General features: G+C 37.6%; 1 protein-coding gene across 2 annotated transcripts; it reads left to right on the forward strand.

Moving 5' to 3' along the window:
* The first annotated feature begins 1566 nt into the window (after positions 1-1566).
* LOC110778238 (ribosome biogenesis protein bms1) lies at positions 1567-15281 on the forward strand. 2 transcript variants are annotated; one of them, XM_021982814.2, is made up of 18 exons: positions 1567-1966; positions 2097-2243; positions 2350-2440; positions 2861-2979; positions 3213-3403; positions 3491-3701; positions 3804-4044; positions 4154-4548; positions 5375-5483; positions 7567-7769; positions 7986-8326; positions 9216-9312; positions 9396-9614; positions 9787-10026; positions 11633-11842; positions 13762-14031; positions 14156-14359; positions 14950-15281. In XM_021982814.2, exons 1-18 carry the CDS (start codon positions 1835-1837, stop codon positions 15112-15114), a joined length of 3585 nt encoding a protein of 1194 aa, XP_021838506.2. In that variant the 5' UTR covers positions 1567-1834; the 3' UTR covers positions 15115-15281. The 2 variants fall into 2 exon arrangements, with proteins under 2 accessions (XP_021838506.2, XP_021838507.2); XM_021982815.2 differs by having other exon boundaries at positions 3804-4038.
* The last annotated feature ends 8005 nt before the right edge of the window (positions 15282-23286 follow it).

Genomic DNA, 23286 nt, shown 5'->3' on the forward strand with positions numbered 1-23286 from the left:
ATTAATTTAATCTCTAGAGTATTTAATGATACAGATAAAGAGTGTATTCTCTATATACCCTTGAGTTAGAGAGCTCTTGGAGATGCTCTTACAAGGGCCTACTCGAACGACGACTTGTATTCAATGAAGACCTCGTACATGCTTGGAAAGTGATGCAATTTTGATGATTTCATCTTGCTTGGATAGAGGTTTGGGGTATGGAGGCAACACCAAAAGTGAAGCACTTTTTCTGGCGGCGACTTTGTACAGACACGCTACCACCTATCTAGGAGCGTCTTAAAAATGCGACACTTACTGGAAGATGCAAGTTGCTCTTGGTGCAGTGAAGAGGAGTAGAGCTCTCATGCCATTTTTGAGTGCATTAATTTGTGTCAAGGAGTCGTGGGAAGATATTTATTGCACAACAATGTTAAAATTATGTCATTGGGTATGTGTACAATGGTAGCAAGTTGAAAGGACAAGAATGCTAAACTGAAGCATCTTAGTTCTTTCCTTGCGTGGTGTGTCTAGACTAAATGCAACCTCAAGGTATTTGAGGGGAGATCGGCCGGTGCCGAACACAGTACTGTTGGTAAGGGTGGGCAGATTGACCAAGGAGCATGGGGATCACAACAAGAGGATTTATGGTGGTGCGTCGTCTAAGCGTACTCAATACCTCAAGACATGTACTGCACCTCCTATAGGTGTAATTAAGCTCAATGTAGATGCTTCTCTAGAAATTGAAGGGTGGATTGAGATTTGGTACAGTAGCACGCAATCATGAAGGAGGAATGCTCTTTACTACTACACATAGATTACATACGAATTAATTTGGTGGCCGCCTGAAATTCTCGAAGGAAAAACGTTAGTAATGGCAGTACGACTAGCAAGGAGGTAAAGATATGATAACACTATTCTAGAGTCTAATTGCAAGGTTCTAATTGATCGCCTCTCCAAAGGTGCAGTTTACTATTCTGATTTTGATGCCATGTTAGATGATATATTTTCGTTGAATAATATTTTCAATTCTCTTATTTGGTATCATATTAAAAGAGATGACACTCATCTTCCTAAACTAGTGCCTTTTTAGTGTAGAACACGGTTAAATCACGATCATACGGAAATTTTATATATGTGCTCTCTTGACAATTTATCCCTTAATTAATAACTACTCCCCCGTCCCAAAATTATAGTTCTGTTTTTCAAATCTGGTGTCCCATAATTATAGTCCTGTTTCTTTATTTGAACACAAAAAAATTCCCATGTTATCCTCATTGGGACCACAAAACAAAAATAAAATGTACTTTACTCCTTTTAACATGTACTATTTTCTCTTCACCATGTACTTTATTCCTTTTTACATGTACTATATTCTACTTTTTCATCATTAATGTACTATATTTCAATTTTCCATACACTACATTCCACCTTTCTTAAAATCTGTGTTTTTGATCAAACAGGACTATAATTTTGAGATTGAGGGAGTACTCGTAGTAACTACACTTTCCTCTCAAAAAATATATATAAAAAAAAGTGGGCGAGAATCAAATTTCCCAAATGCCCTTGTTAATTAAAAGACAAAAAACCCCCCAAAGTTACCCTCGTCTCCCTCCCGAACTCAGCTGCAGTTCCTCAAACATAAACCGCCTCCTTTCCTAACACAGAACCAGCTAAAGAGGAGCGAGGAAGATAGATTAAAAAACCTGACGGATTCCCCAACTGGTTTTGAACTGAGTTCAATTAGGGGTTTTTCTTCAATTCGCACCAAATTGAGCTTGGAAAAGTCATTTCAAATTTTCACTATTACGGTTTAGGGAACCCTTGAAATTAGGGTTTTTCTAGGGTTTTAGCTCCAATGGCGACTGAAGAACAGTCCCATAAAGCTCATAGGTTTCGGCAGGCTGGCCCCAAGAAAAGGGGGAAGGATAACAAGAAGGGAAAGGATGATTTTGATGACACAACAAAGAATCCGCCTCGTAACCCTAAGGTTTATTGATTGTTTCATTCAAATTCTAATGAGTTGTTTGCAATTGGTTTCTTATTAAGCTGTTAAGATATTGCATTTTGATTTTGATATATTGGTTCTTATTGTAAGTTTTGTTCATTTGGGGTTTTAGGCATTTAGTTTCCGTTCGAATTCGAAAGCTAAGCGTTTACAGTCGCGTGCTGTGGAGAAAGAGCAGCGCAAACTTCATATTCCGACTATGGATCGCAATATTGGCGATCCCCCGCCTTTTGTTGTTGTAGTTCATGGCCCTCCTCAGGTGGGGCTTTAATGTCTTTGTATATGCGGTCATTTTAATGGAATGTGAATTTTTGTTGATATTTTTGCGGCTGTTTTGTGTTCTAATTTATTTTGCTTGGTTGTAGGCAGGGAAGTCCTTGTTGATTAAGTGTCTTGTGAAACATTACACCAGGCACAATTTGCCTGATGTTCGGGGTCCAATTACCATTGTATCAGGTTTGCTCGATTCTCTGTTCTTAAATTTTGTTTCTAAATAGGGTTTTCATTTATTCTGAGGCAATTTTTGTACATGATTTTTCTTGTTTAAAGAGGGGCTTTTATGCTGATAAAACACAAATGACATTGTTTTATTTGTTGTTTTCGTTATAGTTTGTGATTCCAACATGAAAGAACGAAATAAACTTGATTTTTTTTTGAAGTACAGAAGTATATAATATGACTATTATACAGGCTCTCCACTTGTTACATTCTTCTTGTGCGGAATGTTTTATTTTATTTTATTTGTTGTTGTGTTCTAAGATGATGAATTTGTTGCAAGGATTCTATCTGCATTTCTAGATAGTAGACACTAAGACAGTAGGACATAGTACTATGGAGTTCTTAAATGAAGTAATATACGTTGCCTTGTTGTTGTAGGTAAACAAAGGCGTCTTCAGTTTGTGGAGTGCCCAAATGAAATAAATGCCATGATTGATTGTGCGAAATTTGCAGACTTGGCTCTGCTTCTAATTGATGGGAGTTATGGCTTTGAAATGGTGAGTTTTTAACTTTCCTTTCCCTTTGTCTACAAATTAGGCTTACCTTCCCAGGATGTTATATCAATTGGCATTGCATGGGTGTTATCTTTCAAATACTATTGATTGGAGGTGCTAAATAATACCCAACTAAATCATGAATACTTCTTTGGCAGATTTTTTTGATTTAGTGTAAGGAATTCATTGTTGAATCCAAACTAGTCTATTGTGTAATTGACTTTTATTGCTTTTAGGAAACGTTTGAGTTCCTGAATGTCATGCAAGTTCATGGATTTCCGAAAGTTATGGGAGTCCTTACACACCTTGACCAGTTTAAGGATGTAAAGAAATTAAGAAAGACAAAGCAGCGTCTCAAACATCGTTTTTGGACTGAAATATATGATGGAGCCAAATTGTTTTACTTGTCTGGTCTCATTCATGGGAAGTGAGTACCCTATAACATTTCTCGCCTTTCTTACTGAATATGTTTATCTGTTTTGGATCTATTCTGAATTGTTTCTAACAAATGCAGGTATAATAAGCGTGAAATCCACAATCTTGCACGATTCATCTCTGTTATGAAATTTCATCCATTGTCTTGGCGGACTGCTCATCCATATGTGCTAGCAGATCGTTTTGAAGATGTAACTCCCCCAGAGAGAGTACAGATGGACAAGAAATGTGATCGGAATGTCACAGTTTATGGTTATTTGCGGGGTTGTAATCTGAAGAAGGGAACTAAAGTAGGTGACTTTTGATATTCTCTGTGACATGTCAAAACACATCTTGGATATAATCTTACTACCTTTTTTATATAAACCTAATAAGTTGATTTTGCTTGTTAGGTTCACATTGCTGGCGTTGGTGATTATAACCTGGCCAGCGTTACAAGCTTGGCTGATCCATGTCCATTACCATCAGCTGCTAAAAAGAAAGGATTGCGTGACAAGGAAAAAATATTTTATGCTCCTTTGTCTGGTGTTGGTGACCTCCTTTATGACAAAGATGCTGTCTATATAAACATAAACGACCACTTCGTGCAATACTCTAAAGGAACTGATGAAAATGAGAGCACTGCACGTAAAGGTTCTATCTTTAGTTGCTAATTTCTACCTTCTCGTAGCTTTCAATGATAATTATTTAGCCAAAATTTTGTTTCTTCTAATTTCTTCGACTATACCTCTTGTGTAACTAGGTAAGCGGCCTGATGTTGGTGAGGAGTTGGTTAAAAAGCTTCAGAATGTGAAGTATTCTATTGATGAGCAGTTACAAGAACGCTTCATCAATCTTTTTAGCCAGAAACGAGATAAGCATGAAGCTGACGTGCCTGTCGCTGGAGGTCAGTTTCATGAACATGGTGAAGCTGCTGGATCTGACAAAGAAAGTGATGATGCTGATCTGAATAGTTCAGCATCTTCAGATGATGATACAGATGTTGAAGAAAATGAAACTCTGATGAATCAGGGAGATGGCTCTATCGATGCTAAAAAGGATTTGAGAAGCAACTTCAAGGAACACGTTGAGTTCTCTGATGGTAGGATCAGAAGGAAAGCAATATTTGGAAATACTGACAATGATGCTGATGATAAGGTATGTTGTTCCTTAACCTTGTGTTTTGATTTAGTTGAGAATATGTGTATATCATACCGAATTATCCTCCTCATTTAGGTTTTTCCCAATCTCTTCCTCTAGATTCTCTTCCTTGATTCCCTTGCAAAAGAGGAAAAATATAAAATAGAACCCATGTTTTTTTTTTCCTTCAAATAATTGAGTGAACATTCAAACTTAAAAGCTTTTTGGAGCTGGTCAATTTGCAGTAGGTTCTGCGAAAGTAGGCTTTAGTAATTCAAGGCAACCTTCATAATTACTTAATTTTCCTTCTTCTAGAGTTGGTTCTTATATTTCACGCCGCATGTTTCTATGCTGACTTTCTCGGATAGGGAGGCTGGTGAGGGCACTTCATCTTTTTTATTAAAATCTTTTGCATCAGAATTTGTTTATTGATTTCAGTCACTGTTCTTAAGTCCATTTACGATGGAGCCAAAGATTCATTTGTTCTTTTGGCTGTGGGATGTAATGGACTTAATCAAAATGGCTCTTAAAACCTCTTTGCTTCATTTCCATGAAGTAGAAGATGGTCGTCCCGTTGTCGTCCCGGTATCGCTTTTGGGTCAATTGGAAACAACCTCTCTATCGTAAAGAGGTTGTTTCCAATTGACCCAAAAGAACAATGGGGTAATGATAATGACCCGACGCGACCCCCCTTACCCCGCCTCTTGCGGGAGCCTCTTTAAGGCAATGGGGTAATGATAATGATAATGTTATTTTCAGCTACTGTTCGGTACCTTACCTGCAGCACTAGTGAATAAGTTTTAAAATAAATATAGCGTTTCAACTTTGAAAAATTTGATTGCAGTATTCAGATGAAGAAGACGATGATAGTGACGGCAAGGAGGATGATCAAGTAGGAACAACTTCAGGTACAGAGCCTTCTGAAGATGATGGCCCCGATTCAGATATCGAAGGTAACCATGCATTCTCTCTCAACATAAAAACAGTGAGTTGTTTTTTGAGTTTACTATGTTTTATTGAAACTTAGAGTATTTATCGTGTGCTCACTAAAATTTCAGATTTGTTTATTTGACAAAGGGTAGGTTTAAAAAATAATTTTTTTAATGTGTTAACTAATGAATCTTAATGAATTTTGAGTTAGTATCCATGTCTAATGAACCTAGATACATATTTTAAGGAACTTATAACTCATACCAAAATTTCCCCCTTTTTTCTTTTCTCGTATTCCCCGTTTTGCACTAAAAAAACTAACGCCCACCAACATTAAGTTTATTGTCCATATGATGGGTAAGTGGGTAACAAAATAAATAAGGATTATTATGAAAAAAACTCAAGTTTGAGTAATTATTACTCCCTCCGTCCCACATTACTTGTTACCTTTGCTGCTTTGCACAAAGTTTTAGGTGATAAGTGGTTGTTTGGTTATCAATTGCATGAGAGAGGGTGTGGGGACCAAACTTTTGTTAGTGGGATGAGAGAGACAATATAATAATTGTGGGACCATACCTAACTTGGAAGTATAACAAGTAATGTGGGACGGATGAAACAGGAGAGTGTAACAAGTAATGTGGGACGGATGAACAAGGAAAGTGTAACGAGTAATGTGGGACGGAGGGAGTATGTTACTATCAAGTGAGAGGATATATTGTGAATGATAGCAAACTAAAAAAACAGCAATATGAAGGATTGAATCATTGAACTCATGACCTATATGATATAATCAGTATATTTTATATATATCCTATAATAGTGAACGAATACCTACTATATCCCTAAAAAATCTTCTACTAATAGCCTATAAGCCTTTTTTTTAATTTTTAAAAGGAGTAGTAGACAATGCATTGGTGTTTTGATTTCGATTAATCAGATGATGGGCGTGTTTCATATGACAGAATAGGGCCAATCACACTTCAAGCATGATTAGGTTATCAATGGTGGAATATAGAACGAGTGAATTCTAAAACGAATGGAAGGCCTCTAAAGTATATCACCATGGAATAAAGGGCTTTCCCTTCTGTTCAAAGAAAAATTTGCATTATTGATGAGAGGTAAATGCTTGAGTATATGCGGAAATATTCTAAAGAGTGAATTGCTGAAATATTCTTTCAACTAAGCTTTGTCTTAGTGTATGCTGAACAGAGGGATAGAAGGTGCTCAAAGAGATAAGTTCATGTCAAGAAGTGTTGCATATTAATTAAAAGTGGGACATATATCTTGAGTATAACAAGTAATCTAGCTCTTGGTGAAGTTTACCAAAGAATTGGAATAGTTTTGTGTGTGTGTGTGTGTGTGTGTGTGTGTGTGTGTGTGTGTGTGTGTGGGGCGAGGAGTGTTTCTGCATATTCTTTAAGTATCAGAAAATGCAAACTTCACCAAGTGCCCATGTACTCTAGCAAACATTACACGTCATGTTCCTATCTCTGTCCAGTTTGGTAATTTTTTTGCTGTTAAGGGTAATGACATGTTAGTATCACTATTTAAGCATGGGGTTTTGCAGTGTGTTTCATCATAGCATAAGAGTATTTGATTAGCTGGGGGCAAGACTCTATTTGGTAGAAGGAATTTGAAAGGAAAAGAAAAGAAATATATCATTTCCCATGTTAGGTTCTAATTTTTTCTAAGGATTTGATAGGAAAGTAAAGGAAAAGGAAGAAAAGCATCTTTAAATTTTCACTTTTGTAGAAGGAAAAAGAAATCAAAAGATGTCAACTAATTTTCCTATCTTTTGCCTCATTTCATTCCATCAAACCATAAAATGGAAAATAGATTATGTTTTCTTTCCCTTTTTTCCCCCTTTCTATTCACTTCTTTACCTTCCCTTCCCTCCCTTTACTAATGTTATACCAAACAAAGCGTAAAGGAAATAATCTATTATTCTGATTCAAGATAAATGTCTCCAGATAATAGTCAGGAGATAAGACTCCTCCCATTCATGTGCTTCAGTATATATAATATATTTGTTTTTATGAATTTAAGTTAGATAAGACAAACTCATGTTGGGATCTCTCTCCTAACACTTCCAATTCAATGTGCCAGTGGAAGAAGATATGGGAAATGCTTCTAGATGGAAGGATTCCTTGTTGGAACGAGCACTCTCCCGACAGAATAAGAACCTCATGCAACTTGTATATGGGAAATCCACGTCGGATCTTGCATCTGATATTAGTGAACCACAGGGAAGCACTGATGATGAAAGTGAAGATGATGACTTCTTCAAACCAAAGGGAGAGGGAGCCAAGGTTTGTCACTGACCTTTTTCAATATAGATTTTCATTTTATTTTTAGTAGACAACTGATACGCATAATTAATTGTCAGTACATAGTATTGAACCAACTATTAGTCTATGAGATAACAAGAAAGGGTACTTCAGTGAATTGGTGATTAACTTCTATTACACTCTAAGTAATTTGAATACTGCCTGAACATGCTTTATCTGTTTTCTTTTCGAAAATAGAAGTTGACAGATGCTCTAGGTGCTGTTGATGTCAATGGGGATGAATGTTCAAAATTCACCAGTAGTTTGAATACAAAAAATTGGAATGATCATGATGTTGTTCAAAGCATTAGAGACCGTTTTGTTACCGGCGACTGGTCAAAAGCGGCCCAAAGAGCTACGGCCTCTGAGACTGGCGGCAGTGATGACGATGATGCTGTCTATGGTGATTTTGAAGATGTAGAAATGGGTGAAGAGGATGGTCCTCGTTCAAACGACATTGAGACGCAGAAAGAAGATGATGCAATAACTGAAGAACGCAAGCTAAAAAAGCTTGCTCTTCGTGCAAAGTTTGATTCCCAATATCCTTTTTGAATTGTCTGTGCTTAAACTTACCTACACTATACTCGCTATTCATACACAATGTGGGTAAACAAAAAGTTTTTTAGTAACCTTCTCTGCCTACTTTTAATTACAACACTATAAACCTCTTACTCATAAGAAAAGTATTAATATTCATCAGTGAACAAAATGAGACTCATTTTTTCAGTATTTACTAGTACAAAAGTAGAAAACATAGAGATAAGACTCATTAGAGGAAAGATGGAAGCGAATATAGAAGATAAGCAATCTTATACTTCCTTCGTTCCAATTACAGTTGCACCATGTAGGTTATTGAAAGGCTAAATACAAACTTGCACATGTGGTTGCAAACACTAAATAAATCAATAAGAGTTATGATGTAAGGGTATATTAGGTATTTGTAATGTGAAGACAACTATTTTATTTCTTAGAATAGAAATGGTGCAATATTTGTAAAACTTTCTTAAAAGGTAAATGGCGCAATATTTGTAAAACTTTCTTAAAAGGTAAATGGTGCAATAATACTGGAACTAGGCTCTGTTTGATTCAATTGAATTGACTGAAATTAACTTATCTGAACTTCTTTTTTTTTTTGGTGAAAAAGACTTAATTGCGTGTGTAAATTGTCTGAATTTTTGCTGAATTGGACTTGTATAAACTTACCTGAACTTATTTTTGTTGATATAAGTCAAAATAAGTTGAAACAAACAGACCCTTAATGTCTGTCAAGATTTGTAGCTTTTATATTTTCTTAGATAGATTTTAACTTTCTTTGTTTTCCACGGATCCTAGTCATCAATGTTTTTAATCTATACTGGTCTTGAATTTTTAGATCAGCAATGAGGACATATATGGGTTTCATGTATGTTTACCTTAATCACATTCTACTTATAATGAATCTGAGTTACCTGATGGGGAAACTGGTGAAGAAGCTGGGGCAAAATCTGATCGCAGCAAGAACAATGAGAGTGGATTTTTTGACAAGGTGAATATGATGGCCTTTTACTGAACTGGATTCTGAATTTGAGCAGCAGTTTCTCCATTGTAACATCATGTTTGTGTGTGCAGCTGAAAGATGAAATTGAACTTCAAAAACAAAGAAATTTAGCTGAGCTCAATGATCTAGATGAAGCCACTAGGATAGAAATAGAGGGCTTTAGAACAGGGACGTATGTGAGATTGGAAATTCAAGCCGTTCCTTTTGAGATGGTTGAATATTTTGACCCATCCCACCCTATCCTGGTTGGAGGAATTAGCCTTGCGGAAGAGAATGTTGGATACATGCAGGTGTGTAAGTGTGTTATATATTCAAGATATATATCCTATATCGCTATACTTCACTAAATTTTGAGCATGAGATTGGTCTATTTAAGTGAATCTTTAATGCATTTGTCAAGGCTTCTTTTATCTATTCTGTACATGCAGATGATTGGACTCTCTTTTTTACTGTCTCTTGCAGGTCAGGTTAAAGCGTCACAGATGGCATAAAAAAGTTCTTAAGACCAGGGATCCAATAATTGTATCTATGGGATGGAGGCGCTACCAGACAATACCTGTCTATGCAATTGAAGACCGTGATGGTCGGGTTCGTATGCTCAAGTACACCCCTGAGCACATGCATTGCCTTGCAATGTTTTATGGCCCTCTTGCTCCCCCGAACACTGGAGTTGTTGCTGTACAGAACCTTACAAACAATCAGGTTAGATTCTTGTTGCCTCTCTTTGGCGGTTTGGCCCTATTCTTATTGCAAAGAATTAGTTCAGGGTTTTTTACTGGGTCTTTGTCTCTTTGATAAAAGTGATGTGTAGTTTTTTGTTGGCTCAATTTAGTACTCCCTCCGTCCCAATTTAGTCGTTACACTTACCTTTGCACAAAGTTTTAGGTGATAAGTGGTTGTTTGGTTATCAATTGTTATTTTATTGAAAAAGTAGATGTGATAGGAATTAGTGGGGTATTTTTTTTAATTGAATGAGAGAGGGTGTAGGGACAAAAAAAATTTAGTGGGCAGAGAGAGACAATATAATAATTGTGGGGTCATTCTTAATTTAGAAATGTAACAACTAATCTCGTACGGACGAAAAAGGAAAGTGTAACAACTAATCTGGGACGGAGGGAGTAATAAATTTTGGTTTCCTTTCTTGTTTGGTTTTCTGTTGTTGGAATCGCTAGTTAGTTCTTTCATCGAATACATACACATGTGGAGTATATGGCAGCTAGCATTAATGATATTGTTGAAAAGAGTAATGACTTAATGACTGCTACTCAGAATGGATAGAAGATCGATTTTTCTGATCATCGAAATGATTCGTCCTTCTTTCTCAACTCTTGGCACTGTGTAACAAGCCACGAACTAGTGGTCTGTAACCATATCTTGGAGGCTGCCAAGCTGTAGTCTCCACCCACTCATTTTAATTGCAGTCTCGTTGATGAATTTGAAAATGGGGTGGGCTAGTTTTTTTATAATCTCACTCTCCCTTATGTTGTGCTGTGTGACAGTTTACATGAGACTCAGTGATGAAGGTGGTGGTGGGTTATGGTGACTGAGGATGGGATATGGTTAGCTGTTGCAGCGTCGCAGGTGGGCATCGGTTGGGGGGATCAAATATGAAGGTTGATACTTTTGGGTATCAATTTGTATTTGGCAGGGGAGGGGTAATGGAAGTCCATTTTCTGGGGCTTGAGGGTGATATTTCTGAACAAAACACATGACATGGGATTGGCTGATTCCAAACATACAGCTGATACCTGATTTGAATGAACCAATACTTCTGCTATCTCAGTGCATTAGATAATGAATCCTATATTGCATTATGCAATTTATGTGTACCCTATAGTCCTATACATTGGGCTGCTTCTGTTTTTAGATTTATTGGATGCCATCACCTCTGTTTTGTTCTCACCACTTGACGTGTTTTGGCTGTGAAGTCTCTATCATTGTTGTTGAGCACTTTCACTTTTTTTGCAGTTTTTTTTGGGTGTCATATTTCTTGTAGCACTTCCTGTTTGTAGTGAGACGTTCTTATTTCTCCAATTTGGCTAAAGATGGCTTTGCTAATAGAAAGGTTTTCTATGAATTGTTATGTGAACATTTTTAGAAGAAGTTGAAGCTTTAAGAAAATGTGAAGGGTAAAATCGGGGTAGAATTATTGGTGAAGATTTAGCTCCCCCACCCCCCCCAGTTTTAGGACTTGGTCTCTTTTTTCTGACAATTATAACAGTAAGTAGTGTCTAATTGTATGCTTAATGATGTCTACTATTTGTTTTGTACTCTGATTTCTTCTCCTTTGTTGTATGAAATTCCCCAGTCATCATTTAGAATCACAGCAACTGCTGTTGTTCTAGAGTTCAATCATGCAGTTCAGATAAAGAAGAAAATCAAGTTTACAGGTGAACCTTGCAAGATCTACAAGAAAACGGCGTATATTAAAAATATGTTCACTTCAGATCTTGAAATAGCCAAATATGAAGGGGTCCCAATTCGAACTGTCAGTGGAATTCGCGGGCAAGTAAAAAAGGTAAGGGATTCAGGAATTAACTGAAAGAATTGCAGTAGATATTATTCCTTGTTTTAGTAGTTGAATATTGAGTTCCCTTTCTATTATCTTATAGTGTAGCTGCCTGGAAAGTTGACAACTAATGACGCAAAAACTGAAAATGTACTTGTATCTTTCACTTTATACCCCGTTTTTTTTTAATGGTTGCAACATTTGTTGTTTCATGGCCCCCATTGCACAACTTTGCTCACAGAATATTTGGTTACGTATAGCAAGTACTATGAAAAGTAAATTAAAATATAAAATACAAATTGGGACATTCAACAAGATTTCATATAATAATTGTTTAAACTAAAGAAAGTAGAAGTTGAATAAAATCTCATTTTACATATGAAGAAGAAAATGATCAAAATTTTGTGAAGTTTGACCACCGCACCGTCTCTTAAAAAAAAGAAAAGAAAAAGGCAGATGCTGCAGCTAATGAAAAGCGGATGAAGTATATTATAAGCCCGGAATATGATAAGAGTGCCGTATCACGGTATCAGGTCTCAGGTGTATTGCAATATGTATAGGCAATCACCACAATGAGACTCTTGTATCTAGTATGTAAAGTAGAAACTATACATATATAAGCAGACCTATTTTTGTTGAAGAAGTTATTAATTTCCAGTTCCCGTTTTTTTTTTGAGAGCAATTTCCAGTTCCTTACATTGGTTTAGTTCTTTGGTTGTCTTTCATTTTTTTTTAACCTGCCATGGCATTGTTTTTGGTGGTCAATCCTCGTGTCAGCACATTATGGAATCAAGTGATATTAACCGGGTCTTTAGGAGGTCTGGTGGGTTAGAGAGGCAAGGAGATTGTTTTTTGAGTTGTGACCGTCTTATTTGCGAACTTAATAACAGGCTGTTAGTGTGAAATTATTGTTCTTAGTGCTTGGTATTTATTGCCTTTTCTATGGTGCATCGTACTTCCATCTCTTCTTTGATGAGTAATAAGTTAATTTTCAGGAATTTCTCCTCGAGGAAAATTCAAAAGATTGAATTGAAGGAGTTCACCTTTGTATTTGTCTATTTTGACTTCTGTTTTTTCCATTAAAGGATTTAGATGGCAGACTAGCCAGTAATTTCTTATTACTTGTTGTTCCTCTTATAACCACCTGTTGAAAACTCCTACAACCTTAGTTCTGCTAGTATTTGAAAGTCAAGAACTCAAGATTGAAAGCCTTTTTCAACTGCTTCCTTTTATAGTCTCAGTGCCAATGACAAACATGCAAATTCGAATTTCAAGCAAGGCCCTAGTCGCTTAAGTATGTGTTTGATGTGTCTTCCCATTGCAGAGTTTGGCACCCTTGTTTTCTTGCTATGGTTTTGTGGGCTATGGCAAGATCTTCTTAGAGTTGGAGTTGGATTTGTACTGCTACAAGCCTACTATATACTCATCTTCTATATGGTATTTGTAGGAATTTAGGGGTGGAAGGTTCTTTGGCCTTTTTTTGGTTGATGTAAGTATTGTGGTTGAGACTTGAGAGGAATGACAGAATTTCTGAAACCCATTCTCCAGCCATGCTTCCTTTACTGTATGGGTTGTTTTTTTGGCTTCTGGGTCGTTTTTTGGATTGCCTACTACTACTTGCTTTTGTCTGATGTCTATGAGATTGGAATTTCTTTTTGTTTTTCTGGCAAGCTGTGTTCTTTTCTTTTCATTACTTTTTTCTTTCCTATTTTCCCCTCCCTTTGGTATTCTTTCCAGTTATTAGCAAGAATTGACATGGTCCGGAACTGCGGGGCAGGAGGACAATCTCCTAGACCCAGCAGAGGAGACATAATAATAATGGACTACTCTAGTGAGTTAGTTGGCACCTCTTTGGCTCTTGATTGAGGTTGACGTAAATATTGTATTTAGACATTTCTTTTGATTCGAGAGGTTGTATGATTTGGCAGGCTGCAAAAGAAGTGATTGGCAATAAATCAAGGAAAGATGGAATTCCGTCGAAGGGAGGAATTGCAAGGTGCACATTCGAAGACAAGATCCTTATGAGTGATATTGTGTTCTTCACGACATGGGTTAATGTGGACATTCCAAATTTTTTCAATCCGTTGACAACAGCCTTGCAACCTCGTGATCAGACCTGGAAAGGAATGAAAACTGTCGGAGAATTGAGGAGAGAGCTTGCTCTTCCAGTTCCTGTCAACAAGGACTCTCTGTACAAGGTAGGGTAACCGCTTTTCCATTTTCCAAATTTTGTTCCTGCTTTCAGTTCCAGAGATATTTTATTATAATCTGTTTTTGGGAAATGCATTAGAGTTCTTATCTCTATTTGTTCGTGCTTCACAGCCAATTGAGAGAAAGCCGAAGAAATTTAATCCTTTGGTCATTCCCAAATCTTTGCAACAAGCACTCCCGTTTGTTTCGAAGCCCAAAGATATTCCTAAAAGAAGACGTGGGCTTCTTCAAGATAGGAGAGCTGTTGTTGTAGAACCTCATGAACGGAAAACCCAAAAGCTAATTCAACATCTTCAGCTGATTCGTCATAATAAGGTATGCTTTACATTGATGTCCATGGCAGTGCTACACGTGTCTGTAGAGTTTTGCCAAGCTATTTGATACGCTTATAAATTTCTTATCTTTTGTATAGTATTACAATTTTCAGACAATCTGCAACGTATAGTTTGGTCCTTTTAAGGCTTGAATTGTCCATGATTTTAAATTGTGGATACTGCATATGCCAGTTCTGTAATTCCTTCGCCGGACATCAAACACTGCAGATTTTAGCCGAAGGAATTGTCCATTTACCTAATTGTTGGCATTACATAGAAGAAATACACAAGTAATAGTAGCAGTGTTCAGTTTTGTTTGCATTGTTGGTCATGTTAGTCTTATTTATGGGCACGAGGTCTAAATTTGTGACATTGGTTTGTCATGGGCATTGAAGCAAGATAAAGTTGAACCAGCAAGATAAAGAAACACACAAGTAATAGTAGCGGTGTATAGTTTTGTTTGCGTTGTTGCCTTGATGTTATTGAACCAGCAAGATAAAGTTAGACGATATTATGCTGAGGCGTTCTTGATTTGCAGGTCACATGTGTATTTGTTATAGTGATGTTCTATGGATGTTTGTTGGTATGCAGGAAAAGAAGAAAAAACAAAAGGAGGAAGAAAAGAGAAAGGTGTTTGAGACCCAGAAGGCAAAAGAAGAGCTGGTCTCAAGAAAACGGCAGAGAGAGGAACGGCGAGAAAGATACCGCGAACAGGACAAACAGAAGAAGAGAACCCGCAGAACATCAGAAGACTAGGTATCTTGTATGATGATGTCAAGCTCATTTCCCATAATATGGTTCTTGACTTTATGTAGATGTTATAGTGTTTGGAAATAACACTCCACATTTTTTGACCTTCCGAGTAGTACTTTAAGAAAATTATAAGTTTAAATTACTAATTCAAAGTTTTGAGTTTGATCAAATTTTAATTTCAAAGCACATGTTGCACTCTATGAAATAAATATTGGCCATCAAAACACTAAAAGTGAGGCGCCTAATGTAGATTTTTGTCCCATGCGAAAACTCGCACTACTTGCAAATAAATAAAGAAAGAAGCTTAAACCAAATAATGATGGATCTTAAACCGTTGTTTGAGGGTGAGGGGTGTCATTAGAAAATTAAGGAATATAGTATGAAATTTATACAATTATACACAAATTTTAAAGTACACTATATGAATTTTCGCTCGGGAGGCGGACCCCCTAAGGTAAAGGGAAGATCCTCCATTGCAACCAAAAAGGTAATTTTATCACTTAAAGAAAAGGAAAAAAGGTAATTTATACGGAGTGTTGAATATCGGAGTAAAAGTTATGTCAAAATATTTAAAAGTTACCCCGATATATGTAAACATTATCTGATTTAGTGATAAAATTATTCATTTTAATAAAAACTATTTTTCAAAATCACTAATCTAATATATATACTTCGTATCTATAAAGGAGACATATTTTCCAAATTATTAGAGCGTCACGTAGGAAATCTAATGGTTTCGGCCATTGAAAAATAAGATTTCTAATTTATTTTTGAATTAAAAAAAATTGAGTGCTATGTAGATAATTAATTAGGTGCCACGTAGGTATTTTAATTAATTAATTACAGAGTACTAATATATACAACTCAATCCAAAATCTAACACTATAATAAATAAAAAATAAATCTAAAATAAAATTCATCCAAAATAAAACACTAATCTAAAATAAAATTCAATTCAAAATCAAACACTAATTCAATATTAGAGCGCCACGTAAGAAATCTAATGGTTTCGGTCAATGAAAAATAAGATTTGGAAATTATTTATGAAAAAAAAGTGAAGTGCCACGTAGATAAATAATTAGGCGTCACGTAGATATTTTTATTAATATTAAGCATATACAATTTCACCCAAAATCAAACACTCTAATAATTAAAAAATAAATCTAAAATAAAAAACCAATCTAATCAAATATATAATTATGTCCACTTGGTATATACATGAGTTTTATTTTAACTTAACCATTTAATAGAATTCGTGCATTGCACGGGATAAAATCTAGTAATGTATAAAAGTAACCATTCAACCCTTTAAGATTTTATCCATCAACTTTCTTTTTCATAATATTAAAATTTAATCAAAACATATTAATATAGTTACAAAAAGGTGGGTAAACGTTATACTGATTCAAAATAAATTTATTGTACACCTTGTGCGCGCAAGACTTTTTGATAAATTTGTTGTAACGGACAATCAAATAAAATTATCCAGCACTTATTATACTTTGTAAGCCACATGAAGATGTTTTATATGGCGAACAAATTAACTACGAGTTACCCCATAATTTGATTTTTGGGAATTATAAATTAGATTTCTAATGATTCTTAACTATAGGTGGAAGAGAGATTAAAAAATACATGCTATTTCGTAAATAATTGTTAAAAATAGTTGTTTACTAATGGTACAAAAGTGCTTTGAAATACAAAACGAATATGGAATTGCTCTAACAAATAGCCATAGAGGTTTCTTTGATATGACAATGCTTATTTTTGTAAAGCCACAAGATTTGCTCACATTGATTTCTTTAAGCAGTCATGAATATCTCATGAAAGTCTAATATTCCTGCTCCTAATGAACCCATCAAACAATTAATTTGAACGATATCTTCAAAACTATGTTCATTGATCAACAACTCAAACCCGCATAAACTAGTACTATTTAGCGTACCCGAAAAATGTGAGACAATAATTACACAATTCGGGTTGGTTCCCTTGGTTGGTTCATCAGCTATTCTACCACCGTAAAATCTTTCAAGCCTGAATATTCACACACAATAGTCCAATCTTACGTTTGGCATGATCGGCATCCGACATCAAGAATACATAGTTATCCTATGGCATTAAAGAACCTCACATCTATTTCTTTTTCCACGCAATCTTGTCTAAAAACAATTAAGAAGAATAAATAAAATTACAAAAAGAAGTTTTCAGAAATTTGTGGAAAAAACAATGTCTGATTATTTGAAAACATTTACGGATGATAAAATCAAATCGTCGATCGTGTGGACCTTGTTCAGTTAATTTACATACTAGTTGAACTTCTTAGTTTGAACCCACCCCAATAATTGTGTAACCATGTATGTTTTACTCTCAAAATTTCTTTATAATCAAACATCTATGCCACAAAACAATTAAGAAGAATAAATAAAATTACAAAAAGAAGTTTTCAGAAATTTGTGGGAAAATCAATGTCTAATTATTTGAAAACATTTACGGGTGACAAAATCAAATAGTCGGCCTTGTGGACCTTGTTCAGTTAATTTACATATTAGTTGAACTTTTTAGTTTGAAACCACCCCAATCAAGGTTATTAAAACCGCGATTCTACTTTAAATCGGAATGACATGTCAGAATCGAATCGTAAAATCGTAAGATTCTACAAACTTTGCGAAAATGACATTCTATAATCAAATGTGTAAATTCTTTACCCGTTTATTAAATAAATAACACAAAAAATTAAACTACTTAGCTAATTGCTCATCTAATAGGCGATAAATGATATTCTAGCTTGTTTAAGACATTTTAAGGAAGGAAAAAGAAACATTCATATGAAGTATTAAGGATTAAATAACAAAAACATAATAGTCCAACATTTAACAAACACTGCAATCTAATGTCATAAATCTAATATATATATATATATATATATATATAAATGAGACATATTTGCTGAAATATTAGAGCGCCACCTAAGATTACTAATGGTTTCGGCCAATGAAAAATAAGATTTCTAATTTATTTTTGAATTAAAAAAATCGATTTCCATGTAGATAATTAATTAGGTGCCATGTAGATATTTTAATTAATTAATTACTAATATATACAACTCCATCTAAAATCAAACACTATAATAATTTTAAAAAAAATCTAAAATAAAATTTATTCAAAATAAAATAAATAAAATTCATTATCCAATATTAGAGCGTCATGTAGGGAATCTAATGGTTTCGGCCAATGAAAAATAAGATTTCAAATTAATTTTGAATTAAAAAAAGTCGAGTGCCACGTAGATAAATAATTAAACGCCACGTAGATATTTTAATTAATTAAGTAATAATATTACGCATATACAATTTCATCCAAAAACAAACACTCTCATAAATTATTATTTTTTAAATCTAAAATGAAATTTAATACAAAATCAAAAACTAATTTAATCTAATACGAAGTATATATAATTGGTATATACATAACAATTTAATAGAATGCGTGCATCGCACGGGTTAAAATCTAGTTAAAAAGAATAAGAAACTCAAATTACAATATAGTATTACAAATTACAATACAGTATTCCTCGGCACCGTGTTCCCATCCCGAGTCCGAGATCTAGCACCTGCAACATTTTTCAAATTTATTTAGTTTTACTAATGAACTAAATTAAAGAACTTCAAATTGAAGAAGCAACTAAATAGCCCAACAATCGCCGACTTCAAATTAGATGATTACATAATAATAATAATAATAATAATAATAGTAATAATAATAATAATAGTAATAATAATAATAATAATAATGGGCGATTAGGAGGAGCGTAATAATGGGCGATTAGGGCACGTTGTGCGTTCATAATCCGGCGACGTTTCCGGTAGTTGGTTCGACGGCTGTTCCTCGTAGGCCGACGACGCGGTTGCAGGCTTCAGTTTGGTGCAGTTTTTGGTGTAGTTTTGGTGCGTTTCTCAGGCATTTTGTGGTGTCGTTTTGGTCAGTTTGTGTGCCGTTTTCAGGCAACATTTAGGCGGTTCAGGCTACGGTTTTCAGGTGCCGTTTTGGTCAGTTCGTGTGCCGGAATTTGGATACCAATTTGGGTTGTTTTGCGGTGGCATTAGGAGCGAATTTGGTCAGTTTCGGGGAAGGTTTCAGGTGTAATTCAAGGGCAGTTGTTCAGTTTCGAGGGAAGGTTTCAGACGGCGGTGGAGATTTCCCGGCTGGTGGTCGTGCAGCGTGGTTGTTGGTGGCATTCAGGTGGTTGTTCGAATCAACATTTGTGGGTGGTTCCGTTTGTGCAGCGTGGTTGTTCGAATCAACGATTGTGGGTTGTTCGGCAGTTTTGTTCGGCAGTTTTGTTCGACAGCGTGGTTATTGTGCAGTGTGGTTGTGCAGCGTGGTAGTGCAGTGTGGTTGTGCAGCGTGGTTACGTGGGTGTGTTGCATTCGACGTTGTGGGTGTGTTGCATTCGCTGTGGGTGTGTTGCGTTCGCTGTGGGTGGCAGTTTCAATTTGGTATTTCCGCATAGGTTTTCGCAGTGGGTGTAATCGGAGGTTTTTCAATGTGCAACGTGCATGGTTAAAGCATTTGCACGGGTTTATTACTTCGGGCAGTATTGTCATCTCTGTTTCGATCGGTGTGGTAGCGGTTCTCTGTTTCGGTGTGCTGCGGACGTTTTTTGTGGTGTGTGGTGTGTTGTGTTTCGGTGGTTATTGTGGTGTTGCGGTGTTTTCCGGTGCTTTGGCGTTAGGGTTATTGTGGTGGTGAAGTAGTGTGGGTTGCGTTCTTGTTATTCTTGATTGTCGTAGCGGTCGGTGCTTGTGAATTGCGTTGTGTTTGGTGGCATTGCGTGGTTGTTGCGTTGTGAGGTTGTGTTTCTTGGTTGAGGTTTCAGATTCAGTGCGGTTGAAGTGCTTTGATATGGCGGCTTCCGTGGAGAAGTTTCATTGCCCTTTTGTGGGACTTAGCGGGTGCCAGGATGGAGGTGGGCGTGGTTTGGTGAGGAGTTCTCTGCTCACTCACTTACGGGATCGTCACTGTTGCTTTGGTGTGCGGGATGCTACCCGTCATTCCCTTACTACCAATTTGCAGGTTTTTACTTCGGCTGAGGTGACCTTTCGTCGTATGGGAATTTGGCTATGTGGAGATTGTTACAAGACTCATACTCATCGTACTAGGTGTCGACATGGCAGTGGTTCTAGTACTGTTTTTGTGGACCCTCCTGATTCTGGGGATGGTATTCCCCGTTTTATTCTCTATGGTATTCAAAAACCCCTAGCTCCTACTTCCGAGCTGCCTTCTTCTGATGCGCCTCGGGAACATCATTTTTCTTTTGATGTTGCTCTTCTAGACTCTTTGTTGTCTAAGCGGTTGCGTTCTGTGAAATCCATCCCTCCCAAATGTCGTTTGGGTTTTTCGCGGGTTCTGAAAGGGGCGCTTGATAAGGTGATTTGCAGATCAGATGACATCGCTTGTTGGGTTCAGTTGCTCGTGTTACCTCTTTGTGTCCTCACGACTTTTTCTCCGCGGAGTAATCGTGAGTGTTCATCCGGTGTTAGGCGTCGTCGTCAGGAAGAGAGTATCACCGCTGCTATTCGTTCTTGGGGTGTGCCTGGTGGTTCTGAGCAGCTTGTTATGGACACATTGGCTAGCGTGTCTCCCCCTCTATTGGATGTTGACGACGACCATGATTTGGCGGAGCGTAATATTAAGCAATGCAAGAGAAAAATTTCTGACGGTCACTACACGGCTGCCGTTAGAGTTCTTTCGTCCTCAGGTCTTGCCCCTTACAATGATGCTACTCTTGCTGATTTGCAAGCAAAGCACCCTTCAGTTCCGGAACCTACCTTTCCGGATATCCCAGTTGATCATCACCTTACTGCTTCCTCCTCCGCTGTTGTGTTGGAGCAGATTAGGGGCTTTCCGCGTGGTACTTCGTGCGGTAGAGATGGCTTGCGTGCTCAACACCTTTTGGATTGCTTGGGTGGTGCTGCTGTAACTGTTTCTGATGAGTTGGTGGACTCTATCACTCAGGTAGTTAATCTCTTTCTTGCTGGAAAGTGTCCTGCTGAGCTTGGTGGATATATTGCTAGTGCTCCTCTTACGCCACTTGTTAAGCCGGGTGGTGGTATTCGGCCTATTGCTGTGGGCACTATTTGGAGGCGTCTTGTTTCTAAGGTTGGGGCTGCTATGATTGGTCCGCGTTTAGGGAACTACTTTGGGGGGCTTCAGTTTGGAGTTGGGGTTCCAGCAGGTGGTGAGGCTATTCTCCATGCTGTCAATCGTTTGGTTGAGGCTCGTGGGGCCGATGTTGGCCTCTCTATGTTATTGGTGGATTTTCAGAATGCATTCAATTTGGTTGATCGTTCGGCTTTGTTGCGTGAGGTTCGGCTACATTGTCCTGCTCTTTCGCGTTGGGTTGAATTCTGCTACTCTTCTCCAGCACGGTTGTATTATGGGGAGCATACCTTGTGGTCTTGTCAAGGTGTGCAGCAAGGGGATCCTCTCGGCCCTTTGCTATTTTCTTTGGTTCTACATCCATTGGTGTGTCGAATCAGGGACTCTTTTGATCTATCTCTGCAGGCGTGGTACTTGGATGATGGCACTATCGTTGGTGACAGTTTGGTGGTTGGAAAGGTCTTGGAGTTGATTTCGGAGGAGGGTCCTCATTTAGGTCTCCATGTTAATGTTGAGAAGACAGAGGTTTTCTGGCCTTTGGAGGACCCACGCAGTCGTCTAGAGGGTGTCTTTCCTACTGGTATTGCTCGTCCCGCGCTTGGTGTTAAGTTGCTTGGTGGTCCAGTCAGTACGGATTCCTCTTTTTGTAAGGAGTTGGTTTCGCGACGGGTGTCGAAGACTGTTGTGTTGATGGATGCTGTAGCTAAGCTTAATGATCCCCAGTGTGAGTTGTTGCTTCTTCGTGCGTGCACTGGAGTTTCTAAACTCTATTTTGCTATGCGCATTTGTCCACCTCATCTTTTTGAAGCGGCCCAAGTATCTTTTGATGTGGCTCTTCGGGCTTCTTTAGAGCGTATCGTGACTGCTTCGGGAACTGGGTTCGGTGACTGGCAATGGCGTCTTGCTACCTTGCCTTATTCGTATGGAGGATTGGGTGTTTATTCAGCTGGTGATGTTCGGCATTATGCTTTTCTTGCATCCCGTTTGCAGTCTTCTGGTTTGCAGGATTCGCTTCTTCGGCTTTCAGGTGTTGATGGTCCGGGGTCGGCCTTTGATGATGCTCTTGGTCTTTTCAATAGGACCGTGGAGAGCGACCTTATGAGTAGCCCTAGTGAAATCGCTGCCCCCACTCTCATGAAGAAATTGGCAGACATATATTTCACGAAGGTTACTGCTGATGCGGTATCCGCCTACTCCTTATCTTCGCGTCATGTTGCCCTTTGGAAATCCCAGCAGGGGGATCACTCCTCAGCTTGGTTGCGGGCAGTCCCCATCTCGGGTTTAGGCCAGACTATGAACGGTAAGACTTATCGTTCGGTTCTTTGCTATCGGTTGGGTATTCCGTTGTTCTCTGATTCGACGCCGTGTTCTGCTTGCTCTCGGGTTTTCGATGGGGATATTTATGGGGATCATGCCGTGTCTTGTGCTGGGATCGTGGGTATCAAACATCGACATAATGTTGTTCGTGATACCCTTTTGGATATTTGCTATCGGTCGGGGATTTCTGCTCGAAAGGAGGTTGATGTTGGGCTGACTAGTGAGAGTGATGGAGCTCTTCGTCCTGCAGATATATTGCTTTATTCTTGGGATGGCGGTGTAGATGTGTGTGTTGACTTGACTGGGTCTTCACCTATGACGCAATCTGGGTTGTCAGACTTCGTTCCGGGTCGGGTTGTGGCGGTTGCTGCGCAGCGGAAGCAGGCTAAGTATGCGGCACGTTGTAGGGCTTTGGGTTACGGTTTCTTTCCTTTTTCCTTCTCTTCTTTTGGGGAGTTAGAGAAAGGGGCTGTTTCGTTGCTGAAGCGGGTCCAGACGTACTCCAGGGCTCAAGACATAGGGGCACAGGCAGCTGCCCACATTTTCAGCAGGATCGGGTTCGCCATAGCTAGAGGAGTGGGGGCCCAGATTGTATCTCGGCTCCCCACCAACTTCTTGTAGTTTACTTGATCTTTGTAGCTTGTTAAGCTTGTAACGTTTTGGTGGTTTCCCATAATAATAATAATAATAATAATAATA

Source organism: Spinacia oleracea, chromosome 1 (genome assembly GCF_020520425.1).
Source record: "Spinacia oleracea cultivar Varoflay chromosome 1, BTI_SOV_V1, whole genome shotgun sequence".
In the NCBI taxonomy this organism is placed as follows: Eukaryota; Viridiplantae; Streptophyta; class Magnoliopsida; order Caryophyllales; family Amaranthaceae; genus Spinacia; species Spinacia oleracea.

Coding starts and splice junctions, on each gene's coding strand:
- LOC110778238 (XM_021982814.2), top strand. CDS start 1,835: ATGGCGACTGAAGAACAGTCCCATAAAGCTCATAGGTTTCGGCAGGCT. Junction 2,980..3,212: donor GGAGTTATGGCTTTGAAATG/GTGAGTTTTTAA, acceptor TATTGCTTTTAG/GAAACGTTTGAGTTCCTGAA. Junction 14,360..14,949: donor AGCTGATTCGTCATAATAAG/GTATGCTTTACA, acceptor GTTGGTATGCAG/GAAAAGAAGAAAAAACAAAA.